The sequence below is a fragment of the Pipistrellus hanaki genome (genome assembly GCF_964339955.1).
Source record: "Pipistrellus hanaki genome assembly, chromosome: 8".
Taxonomy (NCBI): Eukaryota; Metazoa; Chordata; class Mammalia; order Chiroptera; family Vespertilionidae; genus Pipistrellus; species Pipistrellus hanaki.
In genome coordinates this window covers 84,433,605-84,460,610 of record NC_140510.1, presented here as the reverse complement: position 1 = coordinate 84,460,610, position 27,006 = coordinate 84,433,605, and the positions used below count along the sequence as shown (strand labels likewise).

General features: G+C 54.3%; 1 protein-coding gene across 15 annotated transcripts in view; it reads left to right on the top strand.

Moving 5' to 3' along the window:
- The window catches only part of TNS1 (tensin 1), a 220,542-nt gene that overhangs the window by 171,933 nt on the left and 21,603 nt on the right, over positions 1 to 27,006 (top strand). For 8 of the 15 annotated variants that reach the window (XM_084892500.1, XM_084892490.1, XM_084892502.1 and 5 more), the window contains 6 exons: positions 3,857 to 5,425; positions 11,288 to 11,374; positions 16,083 to 16,282; positions 17,551 to 17,626; positions 21,113 to 21,205; positions 22,306 to 22,344. In XM_084892500.1, coding sequence (XP_084748626.1) covers positions 3,857 to 5,425; positions 11,288 to 11,374; positions 16,083 to 16,282; positions 17,551 to 17,626; positions 21,113 to 21,205; positions 22,306 to 22,344 — 2,064 coding nt within the window. Of the gene's footprint in view, positions 1 to 3,856; positions 5,426 to 11,287; positions 11,375 to 16,082; positions 16,283 to 17,550; positions 17,627 to 21,112; positions 21,206 to 21,764; positions 21,789 to 22,305; positions 22,345 to 27,006 lie in introns of all 15 variants that reach the window. The other 7 variants (XM_084892503.1, XM_084892495.1, XM_084892501.1 and 4 more) reach the window with 5 other exon arrangements.

The following is a 27,006-nucleotide window of genomic DNA, read 5'->3' as shown; positions in this document are numbered from 1 at the left end:
ACAGTCCTTCGGTTGATCTCTTCCCCTTACCCCCACCCTCCGCTACTTTCCCTCTGAGCTCTTTCATTCTGTTTGAAGTGGATGGGCCGGCCGTGGCTTCAGTGCACTCCGGCCTGCGCTGTGCTTCTGGCCCCACGCGCTCCCATGCAGGGAGCCCGGGGAGCAGGGCGGCTTCCCAGTCGCTGGGGATGTTCCTCCGAGCTCTCCAGAAGCATGACTCGCACAGCTGGACCACGGCCGCCCTGGAAGAAGGGCTCCTTGGTGCAGGCGAAGTCAGCATTGAGGGTGGAGTCCCGGGCTTGGAGCAGCTGCTGGGAGGAACTGGGAGACAGATTCAGGGGAAACAAGTGGAGCCATTTGTGGACTTCCCAGCTTCCCTAGAGCAGTGGGCAGGGAGACAGCCATAGGACCAGCTGGCCAGGCTGGCACGGCATGAGGCCTGGGAGCCTGCTCCCCTGCCTGTCTAACTGGTGTTTCCACTGCGGTGTGTTCCCTTAGCCCAGCGGTCGGCAAACTCGTTAATCCACAGAGCCAAATACCAACAGCACAATGATGGACATTCCTTTTAAGAGCCACATTTTTTAAACTTAAACTTCTTCTAACGCCACTTCTTCAACTAGCTCAGGCCATGGTATTTTGTGGAAGAGCCACACTCCAGGGGCCAAAGAGCTGCATGTGGCTCTCAAGCCACAGTTTGCTGACCACAGCCCTATTCCATTGTCATCCATGCCGGTACCCACGGCCCCCTCCTGCTGTTGTCCCACTCCTCATCTGAGGCGGTTTTCACCTGAACTGGCCATTCCTGGAATCTGCTGGGACTTGAGACGGATCCGGTGGCCCTCAGCTTTAGAGCTCTCCCCCTCCTCAAAGCTCTCTCTCTTCCTTCCCCAGTCTCTCTCACTCCTTCTCCTTGCTCTACCCGCCCCTCTCTTTCTTGCCCTTCCTGCCACAATAGATTAAACCGACCTTGTGTTCCGGCATCTTGTGGTCCTGGCAGATAGCTCTTAGTGTGGTCGCGGTGGGCGGGGAGGCGGTGTGGGGAGCAGGGCCACTCACCTTCCTCTCTGACGGGAGGAGTAGGGGCAGGTGCCCCCCAGATCCTGCCCATGCGCTGTGTTACACCGCAGAGCCCTCTCAGGGCCCGGATAGACCCAGGACTGGTCTGTGCTTAGCTTCTCCCGTATGCAGAGGCAGTGAGGGCTGCAGAATAGCCTGGAGCATTCGGCCAGCACTGGGCGGTCAGGAGCAGTCGGGGCCTTCTGTGAGGGCAGACATCGACCTGTCCATGTGTATGAAGCAAACAGGAGTTAATTATACTATTTACACATCTTCGATTTTCTTCCCAAGCCTTCGTGGCCTGGCAGTTATCATTCCTGACCTTGTTGCTGCACACAGGAGCCCGTGTGGGGATAAACTACACGGCAGAATCCGTTTAATATTGACATTTTCAAAATCGATAATGGCAGGGCCAGGATATCAGGTGATGGGAATCAGTGTGAATTCTCCCTCCCAGCCTCGGGGATGCTTTCTTAGCTCTTCTGCCCAAACCACTTCTTTTATGCTCCCGAGTGAAGTACTGGCCTGAGTCTGCTCTCTTCTGGAAGGAGAGAGAACTCTCAGATTTGCGCCCGAGGCCTCTCCTGGCCTTCCATGTAAGTATAAATGGGAAGGCATGGGGCACCCCATCCTCTGCTTTGTGCTTTCCCCACTTCCCAGAGCAGGTGAGCATGGACTTGGGGGGTTGGGGGTGTAGGGTATGGAGGGTACCCCTGGCCCGGGAGGAACATTCTGGCATCTCATGGTGTGGGCTGCCGCGTGGGCCTCAGCCTCGGGAATGGGCCTGCTTCTGTGGGGTCAGCAGCTTTCCAGGCCCAGAGAGGAAAGACAGCGCTTCAGACTTCCACTCACTGGTATGAGGGGCCCATTCCCCCGGGAGCCACCCCCAGAAATCTGAGTGGGTTCCAGGCTCCTGTCTTTAGTACTTCTATGCATTTTTGTGTAGCAAGGCACCCAGTTCTTTGGAGAGACATGCATGAGGGTCAGGCTCTCCCATCTGACAGTGTCGACCCCTTAGGGTGGAGGCAGACGAGCAGCCTGCACAGGGGTCCCGGCACAAGGCCCAGGCTGCTGGACTTCCAGACCTATCTCAGCCCAAACCCCTCTCCCACTCTGACCAGCCCCGTCCCCGTGAGTCCTGTGGCGACACTCTGGCCAGGGTCACTGGGTTCTGCTGCTGGCCCGGGTGTGTGTGTGTGTGTGGACGATGCTTGTCGGGCCTCTCTGCGCTCCCGCTCGATGGGTGGCATCATTCGGCCGACCTGTGGGGTGTGTGTGTGTGTGTGTGTGCGCGCGCCGATCAGGATGTTCCTGTTTTGTGGTTGTCTGGCCACTTGTTCTTGGCCGTGGGTTTCTGTACGAGCGTTTATTTTTAGAGGTTGCCACTTCTGGCCCCAGGGCTGATCCGGGGGCCTGGGAGGAGCTTGTGCTTTCTGAAATGGTTGTGGCTTTATATTTAAGAATTTATTTTGGGGTACTGCTGCCTGTCATGTGTTCATTCTATGGTGTGTGTACTCATGTCTGAGATACGAGAGCCAGTGAGTGCAGAATAATAATAAAAATTGTGTGCTTTTTGAAGTTCTGTTGTTAGTTTAGTTTTATGTTTGTTGTCTTAAATGAGTTCTGATATGAAACCCCAGCTTTACCAGGTGCTGTGTATCTGCCATTAAATAGCTTCCCCTCTCATAACCTCAGTGTCTCCATCTTTGAAATAGGAGGCAGAACACTCCCTAACACACAGGGTTAGAAACAACGTATGTGTAAAGTGTATAGCAAAGTGTTCCGTGCATAACAGATGTTGGCTGCATGGTACCCATTATTATTACTTGTGTTTGCATATGTGTGCCCACAGTGTGCTTTCTGGCTGGGGGTACCTGGGCATTTGATGTGGGTGAACATGGGGTGCTTGTTTTGGGTGATTACTGGTTGGCATGTAGACTTCTGTTCGTCTTTGTGCCAGGTTTTCTGTGTGTGTGTGTGTGTGTGTGTGTGTGTGTGTGTGGGAGAGAGAGAGAGAGAGAGAGAGAGACTGGGTCTGGGTTGGGGTTTGTGCAGTATTTGGGAGAAACCTTTTTTTTTGCCAAGTGGGGGCTTGTCTTGGAGTGAGGGAAGGTGCGTGTGTGTCTGTGTGTGTGCGTGTGTGTCTGTGTGTGTGTGTGTGTGTGCGTGTGCGTGTGTGCGTGTGTGTCTCGGGCTGGGAGTCGGGCTGCTGACTGTACAGGGTGTGAAATCACTGAGTTCCTCTGCACGGGGGAAGTTCTTCGCTCCTGAGTCAGCCCTTTGGCCTTGAGCCACCCGGCGCTCACTTTTTCCTTTCAGAGAAAGCGCTGTTCAGGGGGCCCGGAGCTGTCTGTGGACAAAATGACATCGAGCGGGCGGGGGCACCTCTCCCTGGTGAAAGCCTCTGCCTTTTGTTCTTGATCTCCAAGATGCTTCCCCGCCCCCGCCCCAATCCCTTTCCAGAACCTTCACGTCCCCAGCATTCAAGGGCGAATGTGGCTCATTTGACACGGGGCCTGCTGGCTTTGGTCCAGAGCTCCCAGGTCCTTGGGAAGCTAGCAAGATGGGGCGTTTGGACGGGGCGACTTAGCCCCCAAGACCCTCTGCCCAGCCTTAAGATCTGCTGGCTGGCCCTGAAGCAGGGTGCTGGGGGGGGGGGGTCCTGTAGTCCTTTTGCCTTGCTCTGTCTCGGGGTACCGAGAGGAGGTTTTAGGATCCAGGGAATGGAAGCCCTCACTCCTCTCCTCGGGAGAAGAGAAGATGTCCCCGCTTCCCGCTGACGTCTGCTCTTCCTCTGCAGAGGTGGTGGGACACACGCAGGGGCCACTGGACGGGAGCCTGTATGCCAAGGTGAAGAAGAAGGACTCCCTGAATGGCAGCACCGGGGCCGTCAATGCCACACGCCCTGCCCTGTCGGCCACTCCCAACCACGTGGAGCACACCCTGTCCGTGAGCAGCGACTCCGGCAACTCCACCGCCTCCACCAAGACAGACAAGACCGATGAGCCTGTCCTCGGCCCTGCCGGTGCCCCTGTTGCCCTGAGTCCCGAGGAGAAGCGTGAGCTGGAGCGCCTGCTCAGCGGCTTCGGCTTAGAACGAGAGAAGCCGGGCGCTATGTACCACGCCCAACACCTCCGGTCCCGCCTGGCGGGGGGCCCTGCCGTGCCCTCTGCCGGCCGCCATGTCGTCCCGGCCCAGGTCCACGTCAACGGTGGGGTGTTGACATCTGAGCGGGAGACGGACATTCTGGACGATGAACTGCCCAACCAGGACGGGCACAGCGTGGGCAGCATGGGCACACTGTCCTCCCTGGATGGCATCACCAACACCAGCGAGGGGGGCTACCCGGAGGCGCTGTCCCCCTTGACCAATGGCCTGGACAAGTCCTACGCCATGGAGCCGATGGTGAATGGTGGGGGCTACCCCTATGAGTCTGCCAGCCGGGCAGTGCCTGCCCATGCGGGCCACGTGGCTCCCATGCGGCCCTCCTACTCTGCGCAGGAGGGCTTAGCTGGCTACCAGCGGGAGGGCCCCCACCCCGCCTGGGCACAGCAAGTGGCCACCTCCCACTATGGCCACGACCCCAGCAGTATGTTCCGCTCTCAGTCCTTCCCGGACACGGAGCCCCAGCTGCCCCCAGCACCAGCCCGGGGGGGAAGCAGTCGGGAGGCTGTGCAGAGGGGCCTCAATTCCTGGCAGCAACAGCAGCAGCAGCAGCAGCCTCACCTGCCTCCTCGCCAGCAGGAAAGAGCCCACTTGGAGAGTGTCCGGCCCAGCAGGCCCGGCCCCCAGCCACTGGCAGAGACGCCCACGCCTGGCCTCCCTGAGTTCCCGAGGGCAGCCTCGCAGCAGGAGATCGAGCAGTCCATCGAAGCCCTCAACATGCTGATGCTGGACCTAGAGCCATCCTCGGCTGCCGCCCCGCTGCACAAATCCCAGAGTGTCCCTGGGGCCTGGCCTGGGGCTTCCCCACTCTCTTCTCAGCCTCTTTCCGGCTCCTCCTACCAGACCCATCCGCTGACCCAGTCCAGATCTGGCTACATCCCCAGTGGGCATTCCTTGGGAACCCCTGAGCCAGCCCCACGGGCCTCCCTGGAGCCCGTCCCTCAGGGCAGGTCTTACTCACCTTATGATTATCAGGCTGGGCCCAACCAGAGCTACCGTCCAAAGAGCCCAGCTGCCTCCTCTTCCTTGCCTGCTTTCCTTCCAAGCAACCACAGCCCTCCAGGGCCTCAGCAGCCCCCCGCCTCTCTCCCTGGCCTCACCGCTCAGCCTCAGCTCCCACCAAAGGAGGCGACTTCAGACCCATCCCGAACTCCGGAGGAGGAGCCCTTGAACCTGGAGGGGCTGGTGGCCCACAGGGTAGCAGGTAAGAGCCTCAGGGACCATTGTGCTGGGTATCCCTTCTTTATTCCTTCCACATCTTCCCTTGTTGGTCTCAGTTGGTCTAGCTTGGGAAGGTACAGGCAGAGCCATCACACCTCAGCAGACACTGGTTTGGTCTGGAAAAGAGGCTGGCAGGAGCCCACACTAGCCATCCCTTCTTGCATTCATTGTTCGTTAGGCTCCAAACAGGCATTGAGATGGAAAGATCAGTGTCTTTCAGTTCCTGTCCTCTAGGAGCTTACAGTCTAGTGAGGGTCAGGTAATTCTAACAGAGTGCAATGTGTGCTACAACAGAGGTGGAAACCAAAGCTCCAGAGCTTGGGAAAAGCAAGGCTTATCAGCTAGGACAATCGGGAGCTTCCTGGAGGTAGTGACTTTGTAGAGCTGGAGTACATATCTTCTAAGGAGAGAGGCCTCTGTAACTGCCTGTAGTGCTGTCTGTACTCAGACTTCAGTTTCTTAGGGAAGGCACAGAGAAGGCTAGAGGGAGGTCTCTATAGACCCAAATTCCCTCTTGGGCATAACAAAACCTGAGAGGGTATCCTGACGCCCTTGGGCTCTTGAGTGTCCAACCCTGGTGGGTCCTTTCAGGATATTTCTGTTTCGGGGAGGCCGATGTCCCCCTTCTGGTCCAGTTATCCTGTCCTGTTGGTCCTCGCTTTGGGACCAGCTTTGTATGAGAAGCAAGACACTGAGAAACAAAGCTTCATTTCCTATCAGAACATGAAGGGGTTTATCTTTCTGGAGAGAGGAGAGAGAGTGGAGCAACTGAAAGAGCTTATTGGGGAGATATAGGCAAGAAATGGCAGACTGTTTTGGCCATATTGGGGGGACAGGAAGGGTCCCCTTCCTTTCCACTGGCCTAAGCCTATGACCATTCCATGGGGGAAGTCAAACCGTGTGGAGAATCCTATGGGCTGATTTGTTGTGAAGCTAAAACCCAGGCAGGTGTGAACCAGAGACTAGGGCTGGGGGCGGAGGGCTAGTGTACAATTCCTTGGCTGACAGAGTGGTAGAAGCTCATGGAGGAGAAGAGCAATCTGGGCAGCTGACTCTGCTCTTCACCCCTTTTTCCTAAATTTATGGGAAGCTGAGTCACCATGCCAGCTGCAAGGAGAGGGAGACACCCTTGCTGGGGATGGATGGTGGGTTTGGGGAAGAAGGCCAGCTGGCTAATGGGCGGGGCCCTGGGTGCGGGGGCATGGACACCCAGAGCAGAGCACAGTCCCCAGCTCAACTGTCCATAACTTGAAATTGGCCATAATGGAAGAAGTTACACCATTGAAACTGGCAATTGGGGCTCTCCCCTAGAGAGCTAGTCTAGCAGCGCATCATTGCTTTTACCCAAGAGACAAAACCAAAACACAGGGTAAGTAGCTCTGTAACCCTAGCAGTGAAAGAAGGACTCCATGGGAGTGGTCCAGACTTTTCCTCCTGGTTTTTTGCAGGGAGGGGAACGAAGCTCTACCAATATTTTACAGAATTGGGGTAGTGGCCTGAGGAATTGTCACATTTTTAGCCTAATGAAGGGTAGGATCCAGAGGACTTTCCTCTGGGGAACAAGATGAATTACCTCCCCCTAACAAAACTCTTCTGTATAGCTCTCCTGGAGCGTGCTCAAGAGGAAGGCATACCTGAATGTTTCAGGAAGGATGCCCATCTTGTAGTGCATCTCCCCTCAGCCTTTTCTCTCCTACTAGCTTCTGAGGGCTTGATGTTCAACCTCTTTATCTCGTAGTTGCTCAGTCTTTGGCTGCCAAGAATGATAGGAAAGGGTGATATTATTGGCACATCTCTGCTCCCATTTCTTCCATCAACTGTGTATGACTCAGGAGAAGGGATGATATGCATAGAGGGGCAGTTATACCTGGTTTCCAGGCCTGTAAAGGGGTCTCTCTGGTCCGTGCCCATCAGGAACAGTGTTTCTTATGTCAGCGGATCCTTAGTAGCTCTTCAGGATGTTTGCCATGCAAATGTAGATAAAGGCACATAGGCAGGATTAATGTGCAGAATAGTCCAGAAGCCAGGGAGGATAAATTTCCAGCATCACGTCTTTCTGCTCATTCAAATTCCATAAGAAGCTGGAACATAAGCTTTAACATGAGTAACCCAGGAAGCTCAGATCTGAGGGAGAACGTCTTCATGGCCATGAACTTGATCTAGTTTCTCCTGGCTTTTCTCCCTCAGGTCTTCATTTTCCTACTTGGCTATCCTCCATGCTCTGTATTATGTCCCTGGTTCATACCACTTTAATTCAACAACTTCTTATGTTTTATTTCAGCTTATATTTCAGAGAATAATGATGTAGTTTTTTTTTTTAATTTAATAAGAGGTATGTACTAGAAACCTGTAGCATACACTATACTTTCTTATGAAACATTAGAAATATTATCACAGCCAGGACAAAGTAAGCATACCCATTATCACCACTATCATTTAACATTGTATTGGATGTCCTAGCCAGTGCAATAAGACAAGAAAAAGAAATAAGAGTCAGAGTTGGTGAGTCCAATCAAGTTATCTTCTGATCCCAGTTCTGTGACTAGACTGATCTCAAATGTCTCTAGAGATAGAGATTTCAATGCACGTTGGAAGCAAGATGTGGATCTTATCCTTAAGGAGTCTAGAGTTTAGTAAGAGGAAAAGAGAACTGGAACATTTAAGTCATTAGTAATAAGGGAAGTATGGAGAAAGTTCTGCGGGATTGAGGTAAAAGGAGATATCACCATCAGCGAGAGAGACTGAAGTGGTTCTGTTTTGAGTGTGGGTTTTAAACAGAGCTTGGACAATGGGTAGGATTTTGGAAAGTGAATAGGGTCATTGGAGAAAGAGGTTTCACAGTGAAGACAGAAAAACATAGCCGTCAAGAACGGTAGCTTGGGTCCTGCCTCTGGTTGGCCTTAAAAGCCAGACTAAAGAGCTTGAACCTTACTTAGTGGAAGTGTAGGAAACTGTATTTTAATTGGGAGAGTATGCCATGATCTGAGATGTAGTTTAGGAAGCTGTAGTTTAGGAGATACTTCGAGTTGGGAGATATAGGAGCATATTAGATAGCTTGGGTATGGGGACTGGATCAAGGTGCTGACCATGGAAATGAAGAAGAAGAGATGAATCCCAAGGATGCTGTGTAAGAAGTGGGTGTTTGCAAATTGATTTGATGTAGTGGGTGAGGGAAAGGGAGACATCAGAGAGAATTCTGCAGTTCCATGAATATAAATAGAATGATAGTTCCATTAACAATCCAGGAATTATGAGAGAGAGCAAGATGAAGACTTCAGGGTTAAACATGCTGAGTTTGAGGTGATGGTAGAGCCTCTAGGTAGAGATGTATGAAAGGCAATTAAATATCCAAAATTGGAGTCTGAAAGAGCTATAGATTTTGGAGTCATCCTCACAAAGGTGAAATGTAAAGCTTTGGGCATAGATGATATATTTATGCCACTAGGCATGGAGAGAAAAGAACGTAGGGTAAAATAGCCATGATGGGAATGGAGGCCATACAGTGCACTGAGAATGAATGTTCATGCTGGTGAGAGGAGATGCGGACTGTGGGTCATCACAGAAGTCAGGATAGGAAAGGGTTTCCAGGAGGAGGAGTGGGGGAGGGCAGCAATGTCACTGTAGAGAGGTCATGAGAAGGAGCATTGAGAAAAATGCACTGGGCTTGCCAATAAGGTGGCCTCAGGATTTTCAAAGGCATATTTTCAGTAGGGTGATGGTGATAGAAGCCAGACTGAGGGATTGAGTGAGTGGGGAGGGAGTGTAGACAAGCATGTCAACTACTCTTCTGAGTGGTTTTGTGATAAAAGGAGAGAGGATGGCAGCTAAAGAGGGTAGCAAGATATTCAGAACTTTTTGTACATATAGGAAAAAAGAGAATGTAAAGAAGAAAAAGATAAGAGGAAGAAAGAAATTGATAGAATAAGGTCTCTAAGAAAGTAAAAGGAGATAGGCTTAGGAGCCTACATGGATAAATTAGGCTCATCCAGGGGGTGAGATACCTCTTCATGAAATAATGAGGGATAGATACAGATATAGGGGATACTGGTGTCAAGCTCTGAGAGCTTGAATTGAGAACCCTCCGTTTGGATTATTCATCCAATATGAACCCCTAATCTATGCTACATGCTATTTTAGGCTCTTGAGAAATGGTGGTAAACAGAGAAAAATCTTTGCCTTCATGGTGGCGTTGGACAATAAACAAATAAGCAAAGACATATATAATATGCCAGATGGGTGGTAAGTGCCATGGAGATAAAGCAGAAAAGTGCCAGTGAAGGGTTGAGGGTGGGTGGGTGGTTGCACTTCTTATAGGACGGTTAAGGATGGCTTTTCTTGGTGGTAAGGGAACGTGCAAAGACCCTGTGGCAGGAGGATACCTGCTATGGGAAATGTAGTGGGACATGAAGTCAGAGAGATCATGGGAATGAGGGCCAGCTTACATGGGCCTTGTAGGTGATCATATCAACTTTGGCTTTTGCCCATTGTGTTGTGAGGAGCCTTAGGAAGGATTTGGGCAGAATAGTGACTTCATCTGGTTTGTTCAAAAAGGATCAGTGTGGCCTGGATGGAAGGAGGAAGACTAGTTAGGAGACTGCTGATTTGGATCAAGATGGTAGGCATATTTTTGAGGTGGAGTCATTAAAACTTATAGGTAGACCAGCAATGGGATGTAAGACAAAGAGATCAGGAGGTGAGATGCCTCTTCATGAAACAATAAAGGATAGATACAGATATAGGAAAGTCAAGGTTTTTTACCTTAGCGACTAAAGGATGGAGTTGGTCTTTATTGAGATGGGTACGGATATAAGAAGAGCTGGCTTAGAGGGGATATCGTAAGTGTGACTTTTGCTATGTTATATTTGAGATGCCCACAAAACATCCAAGATGGTGGGACATAGGAGTCAGGAGTCTCAGGGGGAGCGGACAGAGCTTAGAAATGTGAGAGTAACATTATGTGGCTATCACGTAAAGCATGCCGCTGCCTGCCGTCACCTAGGGCGTGAGCACAGGTAGAGGAGAGGTATCAGGAGTGCATCTGGTGTCTCCCATATGTAGCAGTTAGGGGCATAGAAGGATTCAGCAGAGGAACTGCTGTGGAGCAGCTGTTGAAGTGTGGAGGAAAGCTGGAAGGGCGTGGATCCTGGGAAGCCAGTGATAGTGGTCACTAGGAGGCCATGGGTGTGAAGGTGGCTTGGGAGTCAGCTGGGGTGAATGAAAGGATGACCCAGCAGATCCTCACAGTGCATCCAGGCAGGCTCACTTTAAGGACTTGGCAGTGGTGCCCAGCAGCTTTGGGGAGGAGTAGAAAGTCCCACAGAGCAGGTAGGTGTGATGGAAGAACAAAGCTTGGATGCCAGGGAGTATGGCCCTTGGACTCAGCCTGGCATGGTCACAGCTGAATCCAGGAAGAGGCAGGTGCCCATGAGAGGAGAGAGGACCCAGGATGGGGCCATGCTGACGGTGAGGGGCAGGTGACGCGTGGGACAACAGGACTGAAGTCTCCTGGGCCCAGGCTGGGTTAGAAATTAGAGGGACATGGTGACCTGCTGAACAGCAGGTCTGTCTGCCCTTTGGAGAAATTAGATCCTAGATCCATCCTCTCTTCTTACCTGACGTCCTTCCCTCTTCCCTCCAGAGTGTGACCAGAACACCAACTAATTTGATTTTCTCTTTGTTTTTGTTTTGTTTTGTCTTGTTTAATGCCTTGTTCCTGGCGTTCTTCGTTGTCCCATGTCCACCTGTCCCCTGTGCTATGGGTGTGGTGCCTTCCCTGCCTGGTGTCATCCCTTCCCTTCCTGCTTGCCTCCCCTCCCTGCCGGCTCCCCCGGGGTGGTGTGGGCAGCATACAATGCCAGATTGCAGGATCTTGGGCTAAATGTCAGCTACTGGCGCCCTCCTCTCCACCGGCTCCGATCTTCCTCCCTCTCTGGTTGGTTCCTCTCCTCTCTCCTTTATAACTCCATGGCCCTCATCTCAGCTCTCGGTTTCTCTCTTCCCCTCCTCCTTCATGAGCTATTGCTTCCATACTCTTGCCACTTTCTTCCTCTCCTTATTTTCCCATCTCCTCCTCACTTTTCTTCTCCTTCTGTTCTCTTCTTTCCATTTCTTTCCTATTCTTGCTGCCCCTCTCTCCTTTTCTCACTGTACCCATCTCTCTCCTTGCCCACTTGTCCTCCCTCCCTCCTTCTGCATGAGTGAATGCTCCCACTTCTGCATGGACACAGGCCTGATGCTTTCAGCCTTGGCCTTACCTGCTAGGAACAGGGTCTGGGGTAAGGAGACTAACTCTCAGGCTCCCTGTGGACAAGAGGGAGCTCAGCACCAGATCTGGGGCCTCAGCAGGAAAGAGCGGTGCCCAGCCCCTACCGCTCTGTCCATTCCTGAGAATAGCACTCCCTGGGCACAGAGCACCACTGTGACCTCATTCCAAATCTCCGATACCCACGGCCAAGAGCCAGAAGCCCTGGGTGTGGTCCTGGGTCTGATGTGATCACCTCTGTGACCCTGGGCAAGTCTCTTCATTACTCAGAGCTAAGCTCCCCCACGTGAAAAATGGAGTGCTGCCCTGCTTCCCAACATGGGGGACCCTTCCCCAAGGGCCAGATTGCTCAGTTTGAGAGTGATGGGGTTCACTATGTCTACCTTGGTCTCTTGACAAATGGGCCTATAGCCTTTTAGACCTGGGGACCTTGCAAGTCACCTTATTCTTTTCCTGCTCCTCGGAGCCACAGGCCTGGGTCCAAGAGAAGATGCCGTGACCTTGACTAGTTCTGGGAAAAGGCTTATTAGGGGGTGGTGGCCACAGTTGACTCCCAATGGTAATATCTTGTATTTCCTGGACCTCCCTTCTTCCAGTCCATGGAAAATGGGGAGATGGCTCTAGCAGAATGCCCCTGTCTGCCTCCTCTCCTCTCCCTCCTCTTTTTTCTCGGCCCAGTGGTGGGGAGTGCAGGGTTCAGCTGGACCTGGGGTTCGGGGTGTTCTGGGGTGGTGGGCCTGTCCTGAGGGGAGCTGGCATGGCTTGCCCTGGGGCTGCTAGTGTGATCGCCGTGTGGCTTTCTGGTGCCCTGGCCCAGCAGGTGGCCTCCCGGATCCCCTCACTTCCAGAGCCCCGGCATGCCATCGGACCTGCCCCGCCACCTGGAGCTGAGGAACCCAGTCTTCTGGAAATCGGAAGGCTGGAAGGAAGAGCTGGGTCTGTGGGGTGGAAGCGGCCAGGATGGGTTTGAAGGGAAGGCCTGTGATGAAGCCTGACGCTGGGGATATTTGTCTGTGGGGCCAAGGGCGGTCAGGGCCGGACCCTACCAGAGGATGTGTATTGATGGTGTTAGAACTACAGCCCCAGAATTGCAGTGCGTGTTTGTGTGTGCATGTGTGTGTGTGTGTGTGTGTGTGTATGAGTGTGTGTGTGAGAATATGAGTGTGTGTGTGCTAGATGAGGTGGATTTAGTGTCCTAGGTCCAGCCCACTTAAGGGGGGAACCTTGCAGCCAGCTGCTCCCAAGCTCAGTACTGTCCCGGGGAGCCGAGTGAGGACCCCTGGGAAATGGGGCTGTTCCGGTGCCCTGCTCTTCAGATCTGGCAGCTCGTGTGGAGGCCCTCGGCTGAAGTGACCCCTGTCCTGCAGGCGGTGGGGAAGGCCCAGTGCCCATGGTGTGTGATCCCTGAGAGGATGACAAAGGGCTCTGAGTGTGGCCCATCGTTATCCTAAAGAACACGTGATTGCTGTATGAAGGGGCTGACGAGAGGTTTTGAGGGTGACCCTGGCCTCCCGCTGTTCCTGTTGGGTGAAGGCTCTGTGTGCACACACGTGTGTGTATACGTGTATGTGCGTGGTGCCTGTGTGCGTGCAGAGTGGAGCACACAGGCATGGTGGCCCTGAGGGAGAGAGGGCCCTGGAGACAGAAAGGCCTGGGGGTGAGTGGGGGAGCAGGCCTATTTTTACTATCGGTCCGTTTCCAGGACGTGAGGGAGGGCTGTTCTCTCCCTGACACTGGCTGTTAGCCTGTGTCCAGACGGCCCAGCTTGGCTGGGGAACAATGGGGCTCTCTTCTCTCCCTCCGCCCAGCTTCAGCTCCCCTCCCATCGGGACAGACAAGAGAGAGGGAACATGGCTCTCCGGGCACCGAGGGGCAGATCTGGGCCTGCCAAGGGGGACAACAGTGAGACACTGTGTTCAAAGAATGTGAGAGGCCCTGGCTGGCACTGGTGCCGTGGGGCGCTCTGCGGGGGAGGGGCTGTCCCATGGGAGTGGAATGCGGGGTCTTCCCCTCCTGCAGAGGCAGGCTCCTCTGAGCGCCCCAGCTCTGTGGAGGGCATTCTGGTTGTCCCTCTGCCTCTGGACAGACCACGCCCCACGTGCTGCTCTGGTGGCACCGGAGAGGGGCCGTGAGGAGGGGAGATGGCTCTCAGGTGTCCGACGGCCTTCTGGGAGGGTCCCCGCCCTCCACAGTCGGTAAGCTCCTCCAGCTGCCCAGCCTGCCTCCGGGCATTGCAACCCCCTGAACATGGAGGTTGTCATGGGCATCCTGGGGTGAAGGCTCTTGTTCCTCTGTGAAATTCAGTGCCTCCAGCAGACCCACTTTCAAGGGCAGACACCAGATCCCACACGGGGAGACTGGCCACTCCTCACCGAGGCCCAGGGACCTGCCAGGAAGAGGCTGCGGGGCTGGGCCGGCCGGAACTGAAACCGGCCCTAATGCATTTCTGCTAACCTTGGGGCTGAACCCAGTTCCAACCCCCGAGAGCCTTTTCCAAATGGGCCTCCTTTGTCACAATTATTATTAGAAAATCAATGGCTATGTCTGTTTCTCTCTGATGTTTTTGCCAGGAATGAAACCAGCAGTAGTTCTGAACCGAGCGCCCAGTAAGACTGAGGGGAAGAGGGCTCAGAGGGAGAGAGAGAAGCCCAGCCCAGGGGAGGGGCGCCCGCTACCCCTGGTGGGAGGTGCAGGCGGCTGCTCTGAGGGCTGAGGGCCTGGTATGCAGTGGGGTCCTGTGCGCTGCTCTGGACTTTTGGAGATGCACCCCATCTTTCATCGGGCCCCTGGTTAGGATGATATGATCCCCAAGTTTCTATTCCGAAAGTCAGGGCACCTCAAAGTGAGGGGCTTATTTAAGTAAAGCAGTTTGTGAGTCCAGATTATTGGCCCCATTTGGGCTCTTCTCTCTTAGCTGAGGTGGCAGGCAGGCTGCCCTCTAACAATAAATAGCTCCGCATGTAGACTCGAAACACCACTGGGTATCTTTTGCGTCTGTGAGTGTGTGTGCCAGATGGGGCCCCTAACTACAGGCAAATATGATTGCGTGTGTTGGAGTGTGTCTGTGTGCATGTGTGTATGTGCCCGTCCCTGGAGTTGGCAGCAGGCAGCCTACTATTCATGGCAGGTAGGAAGGCTTCCCAGCACGTACTGCTCATGGCAGCCTCCGCGGCCGTGCCAGACGGGAGCTGGGAGGCCGCCCGTGGTGTGCAGACCCCATTCTGGGTGGTAGGTGATTCAATCTGAAGGAGGGTGATTGCTGCTTAGCTGCATCAGCACTTTCCTAGGGGCCAGCAGTGTGTGTGTGTGTGTGGTGCGTGTACGTGTATGTGTGTAGAGGTGTCTGTGTATGTGTGCACATGTGCCATGGGACAGGGTTCCCAGGTGTGCTGGCATGGGGCTGGTGTGGCCAGGGTCTCAGTCCCATGTGACCTTTGGTAAGTCCCGGCACCTCCTTGCTCTTGGGGGTTGGGGTGAGGGCAGGGCTGAGAGCTGGCACCAGCTGATCATGACCAGCAGCTTGGATCTTGGTCTCTGGGACTCGGGGGTACGTTTTCTAGGATTCTGGAGCCAGCTCGGTGAGGCAATGTGTTCCGTGCCTCAGCCCAGCTGTGGGAAGAGAGAGTGGGAGGGAAGGAGGGTGGGGTTAACAACATCCCCAGGCCTGAGGAATGGAAGGAAGAACAGAAAAGCAGATGGAGCTCACGACTCCAGCTCTGCAGGCTATTCTGCTGGGAGGGGCAGGGTAGGAACTTGGACCATTTGGGGAGCAAGAAAGGGGTGGGCAGCTAAGGTCGGGCATAAGGGAAGCTGGTAAGAGGTTCCAGAAGTGTACTAGATGAGGTTGGGGAACCCTGGAGCAGTTCAGCAGTATTCTAGGGGCCAGTTTGGGCTGGAGACTTTATAACAGGACTTAGTCACTTCTTTGTTCCTTCTCGGGAGCATCATTTGCAAGATGATGCATTATGCACTCTTTCCAAAAGTCCTTCCCCATGGGCCTGATGTTGCTTGTTGGTTGATCAGTCGCCTTGGAGACTGTCTCTCCTCCCTCCACCTTCCCTCATTTGCCTGGAAGCCCTGGCCCTCTGCCTCCAGGCCTTGGAAGGAGTTGACATCTGTTTCTTGTATCAGTCCTTTGTGTTCTGGGCCCCAGCCCTGTGCGGAGTAGATTCCTGGTGAAGGCCAGCCCAACTGAAGCAGGTCCCCCGCCCTGCAGGGTGTGGGCAGAGGGAGGCGGGGGGTGGGGGTGCAGAGGAGAGGCAGGCCCAGCTCCAGCATGGTCCCTGAGAGTGCACTGTCTCCTCCGGGGAATCAGGCCCCATCGGTCCTTTCTCGTACGATATGCTCATGGCCTTCTCTGCCCTGCCATTCCTCCCAGGGGTCCAGGCTCGGGAGAAGCAGCAGCCTGCAGAGCCCCCAGCCCTTCTCCGGAGGCGGGCAGCCAGCGACGGACAGTATGAGAACCAGTCTCCAGAACCCTCATCCCCCCGGAGTCCTGGGGTGCGCTCCCCAGTCCAGTGCGTGTCCCCAGAGCTGGCTCTCACGATTGCTCTCAATCCTGGAGGGCGGCCCAAAGAGGTGAGTCCTTAGGCCACATCCTGGGACCACAGAAAGTAGCAGAGCCCATCTGAATGCCCCAGCAACATGATGGTCAATCGGGCAGCATGGACTTGTCTGTAAGCTGGTGATTGTTTTCCTCCCCGCATCCTCACCCAGGGTTCCCGCATGTGGAACCTGGAGCTCCATTTCCTTCCCTAAATAGCTTTTATGTCCCTGCGGCTTCCATTAACACTGAGATTGAGTTCCCTTCTTGACTCCTGAAGAGCTCCCCGAGAGGTTGGTAAGGATCCGGGTGTGACACAGGGACCACAGTCTGTGAACTTCAAACCAGATCATACAGCCTGACAAGGTGTTTTTGAGCCCTTTCTAGGCATAGGGTTTCCCCTGGAGATATAACTTCAATGCCCAAACCTTTGCATTGCTGACATATTTCAGTGGTTTGAGGTTGGAGGCATTGTGTCTTTTATATATATATATATATATATATATATATATATATATATATATATATATATATATTTTTTTTTTTTTTTTCCTTTTTCTTTTACAGAGAGGAAGGGAGAGATACAGAGAGTTAGAAAAATTAGAGAGAGAGAGAGAAACATCGATCAGCTGCCTCATGCACACTCCCCACTGGGTATGTGCCCACAACCAAGGTACATGCCCTTGACCAGAATCAAATCTGGGACCCTTGAGTCCACAGGCCGATGCTGTATCCATTGAGCCACATCGGTTAAGGCTGGGGCATTGGGTCTTAAACTTCAACGTGGATAATGATCACCGGCAGTTTGTTAAATGTAGACTCCTGAATCCACCTCCAGAGGTTCCAGCATGTTAGCTCTGGGATGGGGAACCTGCATGCTCAACGTGTACTCTGGAAGGTTCTGATGCGAATAGTCCATGTCTGATAAAATCCAGGCTGAGTCATCCTGGACATGAACGGCACTTGGACATCTTTCCTCTCCTGCCTTCTGCTTGGACCCGTGTCCCCTGTCCCCCAGCCCTTCACCTCTGCCCGGTTTGAAATATTTCCAAAGCAGGTGCTCCTGAATTCTGCCTGTGCCTTACAGATGGCCTGGCAAAATCACCATGTTCCGTTCTCTTGGCTACCAGGGGTTGTAGGGGCCACGAATGTGGGCAGTCTGCCTTGGATCTCTGTTCACCTGGCAGGGGTGGAGGGCTGGGTTGGCGAGGGGCTTTGTGGCCTGGTTAATGGGGAAACACCTCCTTCTCAAGGTTGTGGCTGCTAGTGTACCCCCTTTCCTCCCCGTGTTTTTCTCCCACAGCCCCACTTGCACAGCTACAAAGAGGCCTTCGAAGAGATGGAGGGAACCGCTCCGTCCAGCCCACCGCCCAGTGGGGGTAAGCGATCCCCACTAAGCCTGTCTTCCTTGGGTCCCCTGGATCCCATCTCAGCCCCTGCCTCTGGAAGCACCCCAGGTTTGGGGTGGGGGGTGCTGGCAGAGTTGCGCAGAGCCATCGTCTGACCCTAATCACCCTGTGGCTCAAGTCACTTTCCCTTCCACTCCCATTTCCCTTCTTTTCTGTGGTCCACACCCCCACATCTACAGAGGCAGCAACGGAGTCTTAGGGCCCCACCGACTGATGTGGGGGCCCCTGGGCTCCCGGGTGTTTTGTTTTCCTAGGTGTTGAGACTTTGCATCCTCCATCCAAAACACCCCGTACGCTAAAGTGACTTTTTGTGATGAGCAGGACAACCTTTGGCCTTCTTGCTTCTAATGCCCATTTCTGTGTGCATCCGGGCCCGCCACTCAGTGTCTGTCAAGGAAAGAAAGGCCACGCATGCGTAGGCTGACCGAATCCCCTATCTCCCATCTGTGGCCTGCAGGCAGGAGCATGTAGCCTGCACCCCCGATGCACTCACCAGAGAGGCAAATCCCTATAGGGCAGAGGGGTTTCCACCCACAGAGAAGGCTGGATGAGCGCAGGAGTGAGACAGTGCTCCTCTCTGTGGTGCTGAGGAGCTTGGAGAAACGCTTTGTGGGAAAGCAGGGAAGGAACAACACTGGGCTGGGAAGACTCCAGTGGTCCCCGGGAAAGGCCTGGGTTTGCAGAAGAGCGGGGGCTGGTGTTGCTCTGGGATGGGTTGGCTGGGCTGGGCCCAAGCTATCTAGGCATTTGCCCCATGAGAGGGGAGGGGTGTGAGGAGGAGAGCAGGCTGGGCTCTGCGTTCTCCTGGTGGCTGCCACCAGAACCAGGCCCTCGCTCCACCAGAACCTGTGCTGCCTGCTCTCTGGAGTGTGCGGGAGGCCGACGTCATGACTGGAGGCCGTGGCTCTCCCTAGAGCAGTGCAGTCCAAAGGCAATCTAACACGAGCCACGTTTATTATTTAAACTTTTTAAATAGCCAAGTTTAAAAAACATATCGAGAAACTGGAGAAATTAAGTTTAATGATCTTTTTTACTTAACCCCAAGTATCCAAAATATTATCATCTCAACAGGTAAATCACTATAAAAATAGTAATGAGGCATTTTTCAGTCTCTAAAAAATATAAAAAGAAACCAGTGAAACAGATTTTAATAATAGATTTTATTTAACCCCAGAGACCTAAAATATTATCATTTCAACATGGAATGGTAGATATTGAGATATTTTGTGCTCCTGTTTCACACCAAATCTTTGAAATCAGGGTGTGTACAGCTCTCATTTCAGACTGGCCACATTGCAAGTTCTTCCTAGTAGCCCCGTGTGGCTCATGGTGACCCTATTGGACAGTGGGAGCCCTGGGCGATCTATTCAGGAGGCAGCTCTGTGGCCTTTTATGACTCCATGGAGTCTCTGTCCCTGGCCTTACCCTTCACCTTCACTCATACTCTACTTCTCTATCGGTCCAAACAGTAAGATCTTGGCCATCCTCCTGTTTGGGACGGAAGCTCTGTAGGCTGAGCTTGGGTTGGGTTTTACCACTTGTTCACGCTCCCGTTTTTTCTCTCTCCCCCCTTGGTCAGTCCTGGGTGCCCTGGAGGGGGAGGGGAGAATAAGGCAGAGGTTTCACCCATGCACAGGGCTGGGAGAGAGGGCAGAGGCGGAGAAATGCGAGGAATTCTCCCCAAAACAAAAGCTTGGCCTGGCTTTAGGCCACCCACTGGTCCGCCTCAGAGAAGGGCCAGGTCCTGCAGACTGGGACATGAGCAAGGAGGGAGCTGGAGATGCATGAGGGGAAAGGAGAGAAACCTCTCACACTTGCGGCCTGCAGAGCCTTCAGGTTCTTCTTGGCCTCTGAAGCTGGGCATGGAAATCCATTATTGGGTGACAAACATTGATATGTGCTTGATAAGTGTCGATGGGAAGACACTTCTGTGCATGTGTGTAAAGGGAGAAGGAGGGACCAACAGACCCCAAGCCTAGACCTACCCAATGCCCGGCTGTGTGTTTGTACACAGTTGTCCCTTCTGATGTATTTATCTTGTGGGCATCTGAGGACAAAGTGAGGTGGAGTGCAGGAGTGGGCTACCCACCAGAGCCCTGTGATGTTTCATTATTCTCACAGACACGTTATATATGTTACTTGCCTTGAGAGATGGTATTTTTTGTTGGTTTCCTGTAGATCTCACTGTTTTTTGGGAAAGGGAGGAGGGGCCAGAGAGAGTCCCAGAGCTGCTTTGAAGGGTCCCGGACAACTGAGGGCCACAGCTAGTCTGTTGAGGCTGTGGGTGTGGGTCAGGCAGCCTTGCCTGGTGGATCCGTGTGGCTGCGTGTCCTCAGAGCTCATGGCCTTGGCAGGCGTCTGATGACCGGGATAGCAGACACAGAGCTCTTTCTCTTGCTTCTCCTTGGAGATGTGTTAGGATACATGGCAGCCGCCATTGAGAAATCTCGTGACTGGGTGTAACAGTCTCTCGGTAGATCAGCTCCAAGTCTGGCCTCTTCCTTGGCTGGTGGGACAAAGCCCGGCAGCCCTCTCTGACCTTGTGTGTTACGTGACACTTCTGACCTGGACATGTGGTTCCGGAGGGACCTGAGGTTAGTGCAGGGAGCTGGTGCTCTGGCCCGAGGACTGTGGAGATCGGGCTTCTGCCTCTTCTAGAACACTGAGGTTTTGGGGAACAGAGGGCCCCATGCGGAGAAATTCTGCCTGGGTGTGTGCAAGGGACACGCTTCGCTGGGAGTCAAAGACCTTTGGCTGTCGCTGGCCTGGGCTCTCAGGGTTGGCATGGTTCCACTGACCCCTTCTCCTCCGTCTGTTCATGACAGGATGTGCCCTCTGGACGCTCCATTTTCCTTTGTTCTCTAAGTCCATCTAAGTTCCTGGCTTAGAAAGACTATATGTCGGGGGGATGGGGAGGAGAGAAGAGGAGGAGGAAGAGGGAATAACATGTGAAAAATCAGATAGCCAAAGAAACCTGCATGTATGTTAAATCATGGCCTAGGGAAAGGAAGAATTTTCTCAAGGTGGAGAGGCAAGGCTGGGACAGGGATACCATATCCCGACTCAGTTTACCTTCGCACTGCAGAGGAACACCAGACAGGGCAGGGCAGTGTAGCCGCAGCAGCACTCCTGGGCTGGGACTGGTTCCTCTGTCCCCGCTCCTGCGGCCCATTCCTCCCCAACAAGCCCTCACCCATGGGGGCTTTACCACTTGTTCACGCTCCCGTTTTTTCTCTCTCCCCCCTTGGTCAGTCCTGGGTGCCCTGGAGGGGGAGGGGAGAATAAGGCAGAGGTTTCACCCATGCACAGGGCTGGGAGAGAGGGCAGAGGCGGAGGGCAGGAGGGAGGGTGTGTGCAAGGGACACGCTTGGCTGGGAGTCAAAGACCCTCCCTCCTGCCCTCCTCCCCTGCACCTCCTGGCTCACCCCCATGCCTCCCCTCTTCTTTCCCACACAGTGCGCTCCCCGCCAGGTCTGGCCAAGACACCCCTGTCTGCTCTGGGCCTGAAACCCCACAACCCGGCAGAGATCCTGTTGCATCCCAAGGGCGGTGAGTGGCTCTGGCAGGAAGGGAGGCGGTGGGGAGGCCAGCGGGAGGAGTGGGGACTCGGAGGACCCCTTGGTCCTGGGCGGGGCCCAGAGGTGGTGGGTTATCCAGACCTTCCTGGACACAAGTTGGCAGCCTGGGCTTGTGCTCATGCTGAGGTCTGGGTTGGGGAGGGGGAAGACCCCTTTGCAGCCTTCCTTCCCATTGACGTGTGGGGTCAGCACCACTCCCAGCGTCCTCTGACTTGGGGATATGAGGCCTGGCCTCGGTTTCCTTGGAGTTGGCCAGCTCTCTGCCAGAAACCAGGCTGCCCCATGCCCTGGTGTTCAGACACTCGTGTACGCACACACATGTGCACACACATGCAGGCATGCCCCCACACACTCATGCCTCCCACTTCCTGGTCACATCTCCCAGCTCCTCTCCTTCCTGTGGGGGAAGAAGCGCGGGGGCCTGGGCCCTCAGTAGCCATTTCCATCAGGCTGAGTCCAGAACTTGCTCCCTAGACTCGGGTGTGAGGGCTGGGCTGGGACTCTGGGGCAACGTGGCTTCTTTTCCTTAGTCGCCAGAAGACTGATCCTGCCAGGTAGGAGCGCAGTGGCATGTGTGTGACCCCCACGGACACACGGCCGGGCACAGCCTCCCACTCAGGAGGTTCTGCATGGTCAGGGACACGGGCACAGCAGAGGGGGCGGGGTGGCCTCTCACCAGGCCAGGACACCCCTGCGTGAGACCCAGCCTGAGAGAGCCCCGGGCAGCGGCTGTGACAGGGATGGCTCAGACTTGGAGCCACGGGGGCCGGGCCTGCAGCTCCTGAGAGCCAGGCCCTCTTGACACTGTGAGCCCCGAGCACCTCACCACCACACACAGGTGGCGCCCTGGAACCCGGGGTCCTGTCAGGGTGGATCTCACCCCACCCCTCGGGGCACTTGTGTGGAGAGTCACCGCTCTACCAGCCTCACCCCTGCTCCCCCACCCTTTTCTCAGCGGATTCTCTCTGAAGAAGTGATCTCTGTTAATGGATCTTTCTCTCCCTTTTGCTCTCCCTCTCCTCTTCATCGCCTGCCTCTCTTTCCTCCCACCTCTCTTCTCATCTTCCCCAGAGGAGGATGAGGGGAAGGAGGTGATAGAGCCGTCGGGAGGTAAGTGCTGGCTTGCTGTGTGCCGCTTCCCGCTGTCCGGGTCTGGGAATGGCTTTTCCTACAGAGCTGGCTAGCTGGCGGGCTGGGGGCACATCGCAAGTGACCAGGCACATAGCCTCCTGGTCCCTACCCCCTGGTGAGGAGCTGCCCCCCAGAAAGGGCCTGAGCCTTGACTGAGGAGCTTGTGGCTCGGGTTCAGGCACAGCTGGGGCCCAGGTGCCCTGCTGACAAAACACCCCCTGTTGCTGCCACCCCAGTGGCATTTCTGCCAGCCTCCTGGGGTACAACAAGCCCCTTTGGAGGGCGAGGAGACTCATGCAGGGCAGGGGCTCATTATTCCATTTCCTGGGTGTATTTGCATGCAGAGCTCGGAACAGGCGTTGCAACCTTCGCACTACTGACATTTGGGGCCGGATGATTCTTAGTTGTGGGGCTGCCCTGTGCATTGTGGGGTGTTTAGAAGCGTCCCTGGCCTCTGCCTGATGCCAGTAGCACTCACCTACTCAATGATAACTACAGTGTCTCCAACATGGACAGTGTCCCCTAAGGGGACAGTCACCGCTCGGAACCACTGTCTTAGAGCCATGAGTTGACTTTTTGAAGCTCTTGCCCGGTCTCTTATCAACACAGATGGTAGGAGGTCTATTTTTTGGAATTTTGATGCCTTCGGGGTTTTCAGAAAAGCTATGGACCCACCCCTGTGCATCTGGACACCATACACATAATGTTGGCGGTTTCAAGGCGTTAGCATGTCTGTGTCTTCGTCTAACCCCTAATTTAGATGAGCTCCACATTGTACACGGGAAGCAGAAAGGGGACACAGTCTGGTTGAAAGCCTTTAAGTTATTAGGAACAGAGTTCAAATGATGACTCAGCAGCAGGTGAAACACAGGGGGGTGCTAGCCTGGGTGGCCTGGATGTGGTTTGGGGGCACTTGGTGTGGTCAGGCCATCTCCACCAAGGGGGGCTTAGATGAGTGTAGAAGCACCTTCCAGCCTGGCATGTTAGATGTTCTGACTTCCCACCAGGACCCTAGGTCCCTGTGGCCTGGCTTTCTTAAACCCACTCCTGCTTTCCTTTGCACTTACTCCTTGATACTCTGCTCCCAAAGTGGGCGTGGGCTGTGCCGCTCTGAGTCTGCCATCCCCCAGGCAGGATGGCTAGAGATTCCATAAAGATTTGCCCACTTTCAGCCGGAGTTTGGGCTGAAAGCCAGGCTGCCAGGCTGCCTGGAGGTTGCAGAAGAAGGCACCCCAGCAACTGATTCCAGCGGGGGGTGAGCTGCAGCTTGCTCCTGGCTGCTGGTTCCGGAGAGGCAGGGAGGCTGGGACAGGAGTGTAGAGTAAGCTTGGACCCAGAGCCAGCATCCGTGTCTTTCCGATGCCCACCCACGCTCTCCTCGTGGTTGCTGACTCCAACAGACTGGTGGACCCTCAAACCCTCTGCCGTGGGAAGGTTTGAGGGGGACTGTCCCACAGGCTGACAGGCCCTGGCTCTTTTCCACTTTGGGATGGCACTTCAGAGGAGTGAGTTTCTACAGTACCGAGCTGAGACCTGCCCATTGTCCACAAGCGTGACTCTCACCTACAAGGCCTCCAGTCCTCCCCCACCCCAACCCTTCTATCTGGCCTTAAGCCACAGAATTAGGAGGGGAAGGTTCTTAGGGATCAGCCCTGCCACACCCATCACTTCACAGCTGTGGAGCTGAGGTCCTGCTTGTGGGGGAGGGTGGGGGCATCTGGCCCAGGCCACAGTGAGAAGGCAGCGGGGCTGAGAGTGGAAATATCTCCTGTCTCCTAGTCAGGTGGCCATTTCAAAGCCCTCCTCCAGCATCCAGGCACGGCGCCCTGAGATTGCAGCGTGGGGGTCGGGATTGCTGCCATGGCCTGAGGGGTGGGTCTGGGGCAGGGAGCTAGGTTGTGGGCAGCCAGTTTCATTTTTCCTGACTCATGTGCTGCCTCCTGGTCGGACGAAAGCACATTCTTTGCTGACTCTCTGAAGCTCTGCTTTCCCTGCTGACACTTTGATGGAGGGAAAAAAGAAATGCCTGTGAGAAGAGTGGTCAGAGGCAGAGTTACTCAGCCAGGGGAGAGAAAGACTGCGGGGACTCTGCTCCGTTCCAGGCGCCATGCTAAATGCTTTCTATTAATTTGTCCTGTCATTCATTGATTCGGTTAGTCAATACATATTTCGTGTGCTCACTATGGGACAGGCCCCGGGCCAGGCTCCGGGGATAGAATGGTTCCTAATCTCACGGAGTATATGCATGAACAGGAGCCAGAATTCAATGATCACTCAGAATGACATAGCGAGATCAGTGCTCTGAAGGAAAGGGATGAAGTTTTAGGGGACCTTATGGTAAAGACCCTGACCTTGGCTGAAGAAGTGAGATATGAAAGTGAGTGACATCAACTCAGTGGAACTGGGATGGAAGGAGAGCATTCCATGCAGAGGCAAAGGGCATGTGCAAAGGCCCTGGGTGGGAACTTTTTAAGGAACTACAAAGTCAGAGAGGCTGAGCGCAAGGGGGAGCTGGAGGCTGTAATTTGGGATACTAGGGGGACTGTGGTACAGAGTGGGGTTCAATAAGACCATGTGGGGTCACTTCACATCTTGTTTGATAATCACAGAAACACTGAGAAGAAGGTGCTAGGAACCCCATTTTCAGATGAGGAGATGACATTGGGGGATGTTAGATGACTTGTCTAGGCCCACACATCCGTCAGAAACAGCTGAGATCCTACATCAGATCAGCATGTGGGTGATGCTCCTTTCCATGTGGTTGCCATGGGCACAACCTCTGAGCATAAACAGTAACTTTCCTGGGCATGGGGGCCAGGTACTCTTTCCTGGAGAAAGGAGAGGAGGAAAGCCTTTAGCAGTAAAGACAGGAGGCCAACATCAAGAACATCTACTCAGTGACACAGGAGGAGAGGGAAAGGGGGCGGTCAGGTTAGGTTCTGCTCCTCCCGAGGATTCGATGGCGCCGATTTTGCATAAAGGAAGACACGTGGATCTAGAAATGTCCTTCCTGGGATTCTTCGTGCTCTGAGGTCCTTGGTGCTGGGTGTACTGTAGCACCTGGGATTCCGGGGCAGTGGTGTGCGATGCAGACTTACTGAGCACCTACTGTGTGCTAGGTCCTGTCCGAGGCACTGAGGATATAAACACGAGTGAGACTTCAGCCTCAGGTGGAATGCAGAGCGGGGCAGGGCTAGGGTGTAACGGGAACTCGAAGGAGTGGCATGTGGCCCAATCGAAAAGGTCTGAAATTCTGACCTTTTGACCTGTGGATTGGGACTCGGGGTTTCTTTACTTCCTTCCTCTCCCCCACCCACAAGTCTTCATTTACCTGGAGGGGACAGGCGCCCTCCTGTCCAGGCAAAGAGACTCCCCTGGGAGGCAGAGAATGAACTTTAGGGTGTGGGAAAAGAGGCAACAGTCCCCTAGCCTGGTGGGGCCACGTCTCTCCTGGGTCTCCAGCTGCTCTCAGCTGCCAACAGCCACTCGGAATGGGTTTGGGCTCCTGGAATGTCCTACATGAAGCACCCTCCCTGGCCCCACCTCTCCACTCCCCCCCCCCCCCCCCCATGCCCAACCCTGTTGCCTCTGGGTGCAGCTGCCCCAGGATTGGCGGAGAGGAGGGAAGCAGCAGGAAAGAGGGTGGAGGGAGGCAGGCGCAGGCCCATTTGGGGCTCAGGCCCGGCAGGGGCACAGGCCGGCAATGGTGGTGCCGAGTGTAAACAGCTAGTTGGAGTCACCAAGAAAGAATTAGAAGGAACTCGTATCGCTTGATCCTGGCTGGGCAGGTGCGTATTCTCATTCCCATTTTGCAGATGAGGAAACTGAGTCCCAGAAAGGTTCAGCAGCCCCTCCCAGGTCACCCATCCAGCAAGTGGAAAACTGGGAGCCCGTGCAGTAGTTGTGATTGAGTGGTTAAGGCAGTGGACTAGAAAAATGGGAGCCCACAAGTTATATGTGGTACTGAGGTGGGGCGGGGCAGGAACAGACAGAAAAAGGAGGAATTTTCATTATAGAAATCTGAGTCTGAAAACTTGGGAAAACGGAGTTTTTGGCCTGAAAGGTTGGTGTTGAACAGTTCTTGAGATGGATCAGAAACCAAATAACTTCCTCCAGTCCCTCTTGCTCTGGGTTCATGAGGAGCAGAGATTGTCTACATGGACCCGGGGGGCATTGCTGGTGGGAGGAGAGCACACGCTTCAGAGGTCATGTGGGTTTTAGCTGGAGCTTTGCGGTCAACAAGACTTCCAGGGAATGAGAAAAATGAACGTGTGCCTCTTAGGTCTCAGCTATGACGCACCTTTGCCTGGGCAGGGCTGGAGGGTAGAGATCATGCGTCTGCTGTTTTGTGGGACAGACACGTATCGAGGGCCTACAAGGTGTCAGGCACTGCACAAGGGGGCAGGGGGCCCTCCAGCCGTCTCTGGGTGGGAGAGAATGTGTGCTGAGTGCTGTGGGTGAGGCTGGGAGCCTGGAAGGGCTCAGGAGGAATTTTCAGAAGGAGTGACCTCAGACAGTGAGAATGGCAGGGAGGGTGTGAGGCCCCCTTCTGCCAAGCTGGGTTACCCCAGGACACAGAGCCAGCCCCCCAAAGCTAAAGATACACTGAAATTATCAGCTCCCCGATTAGGCTCTGGGCCA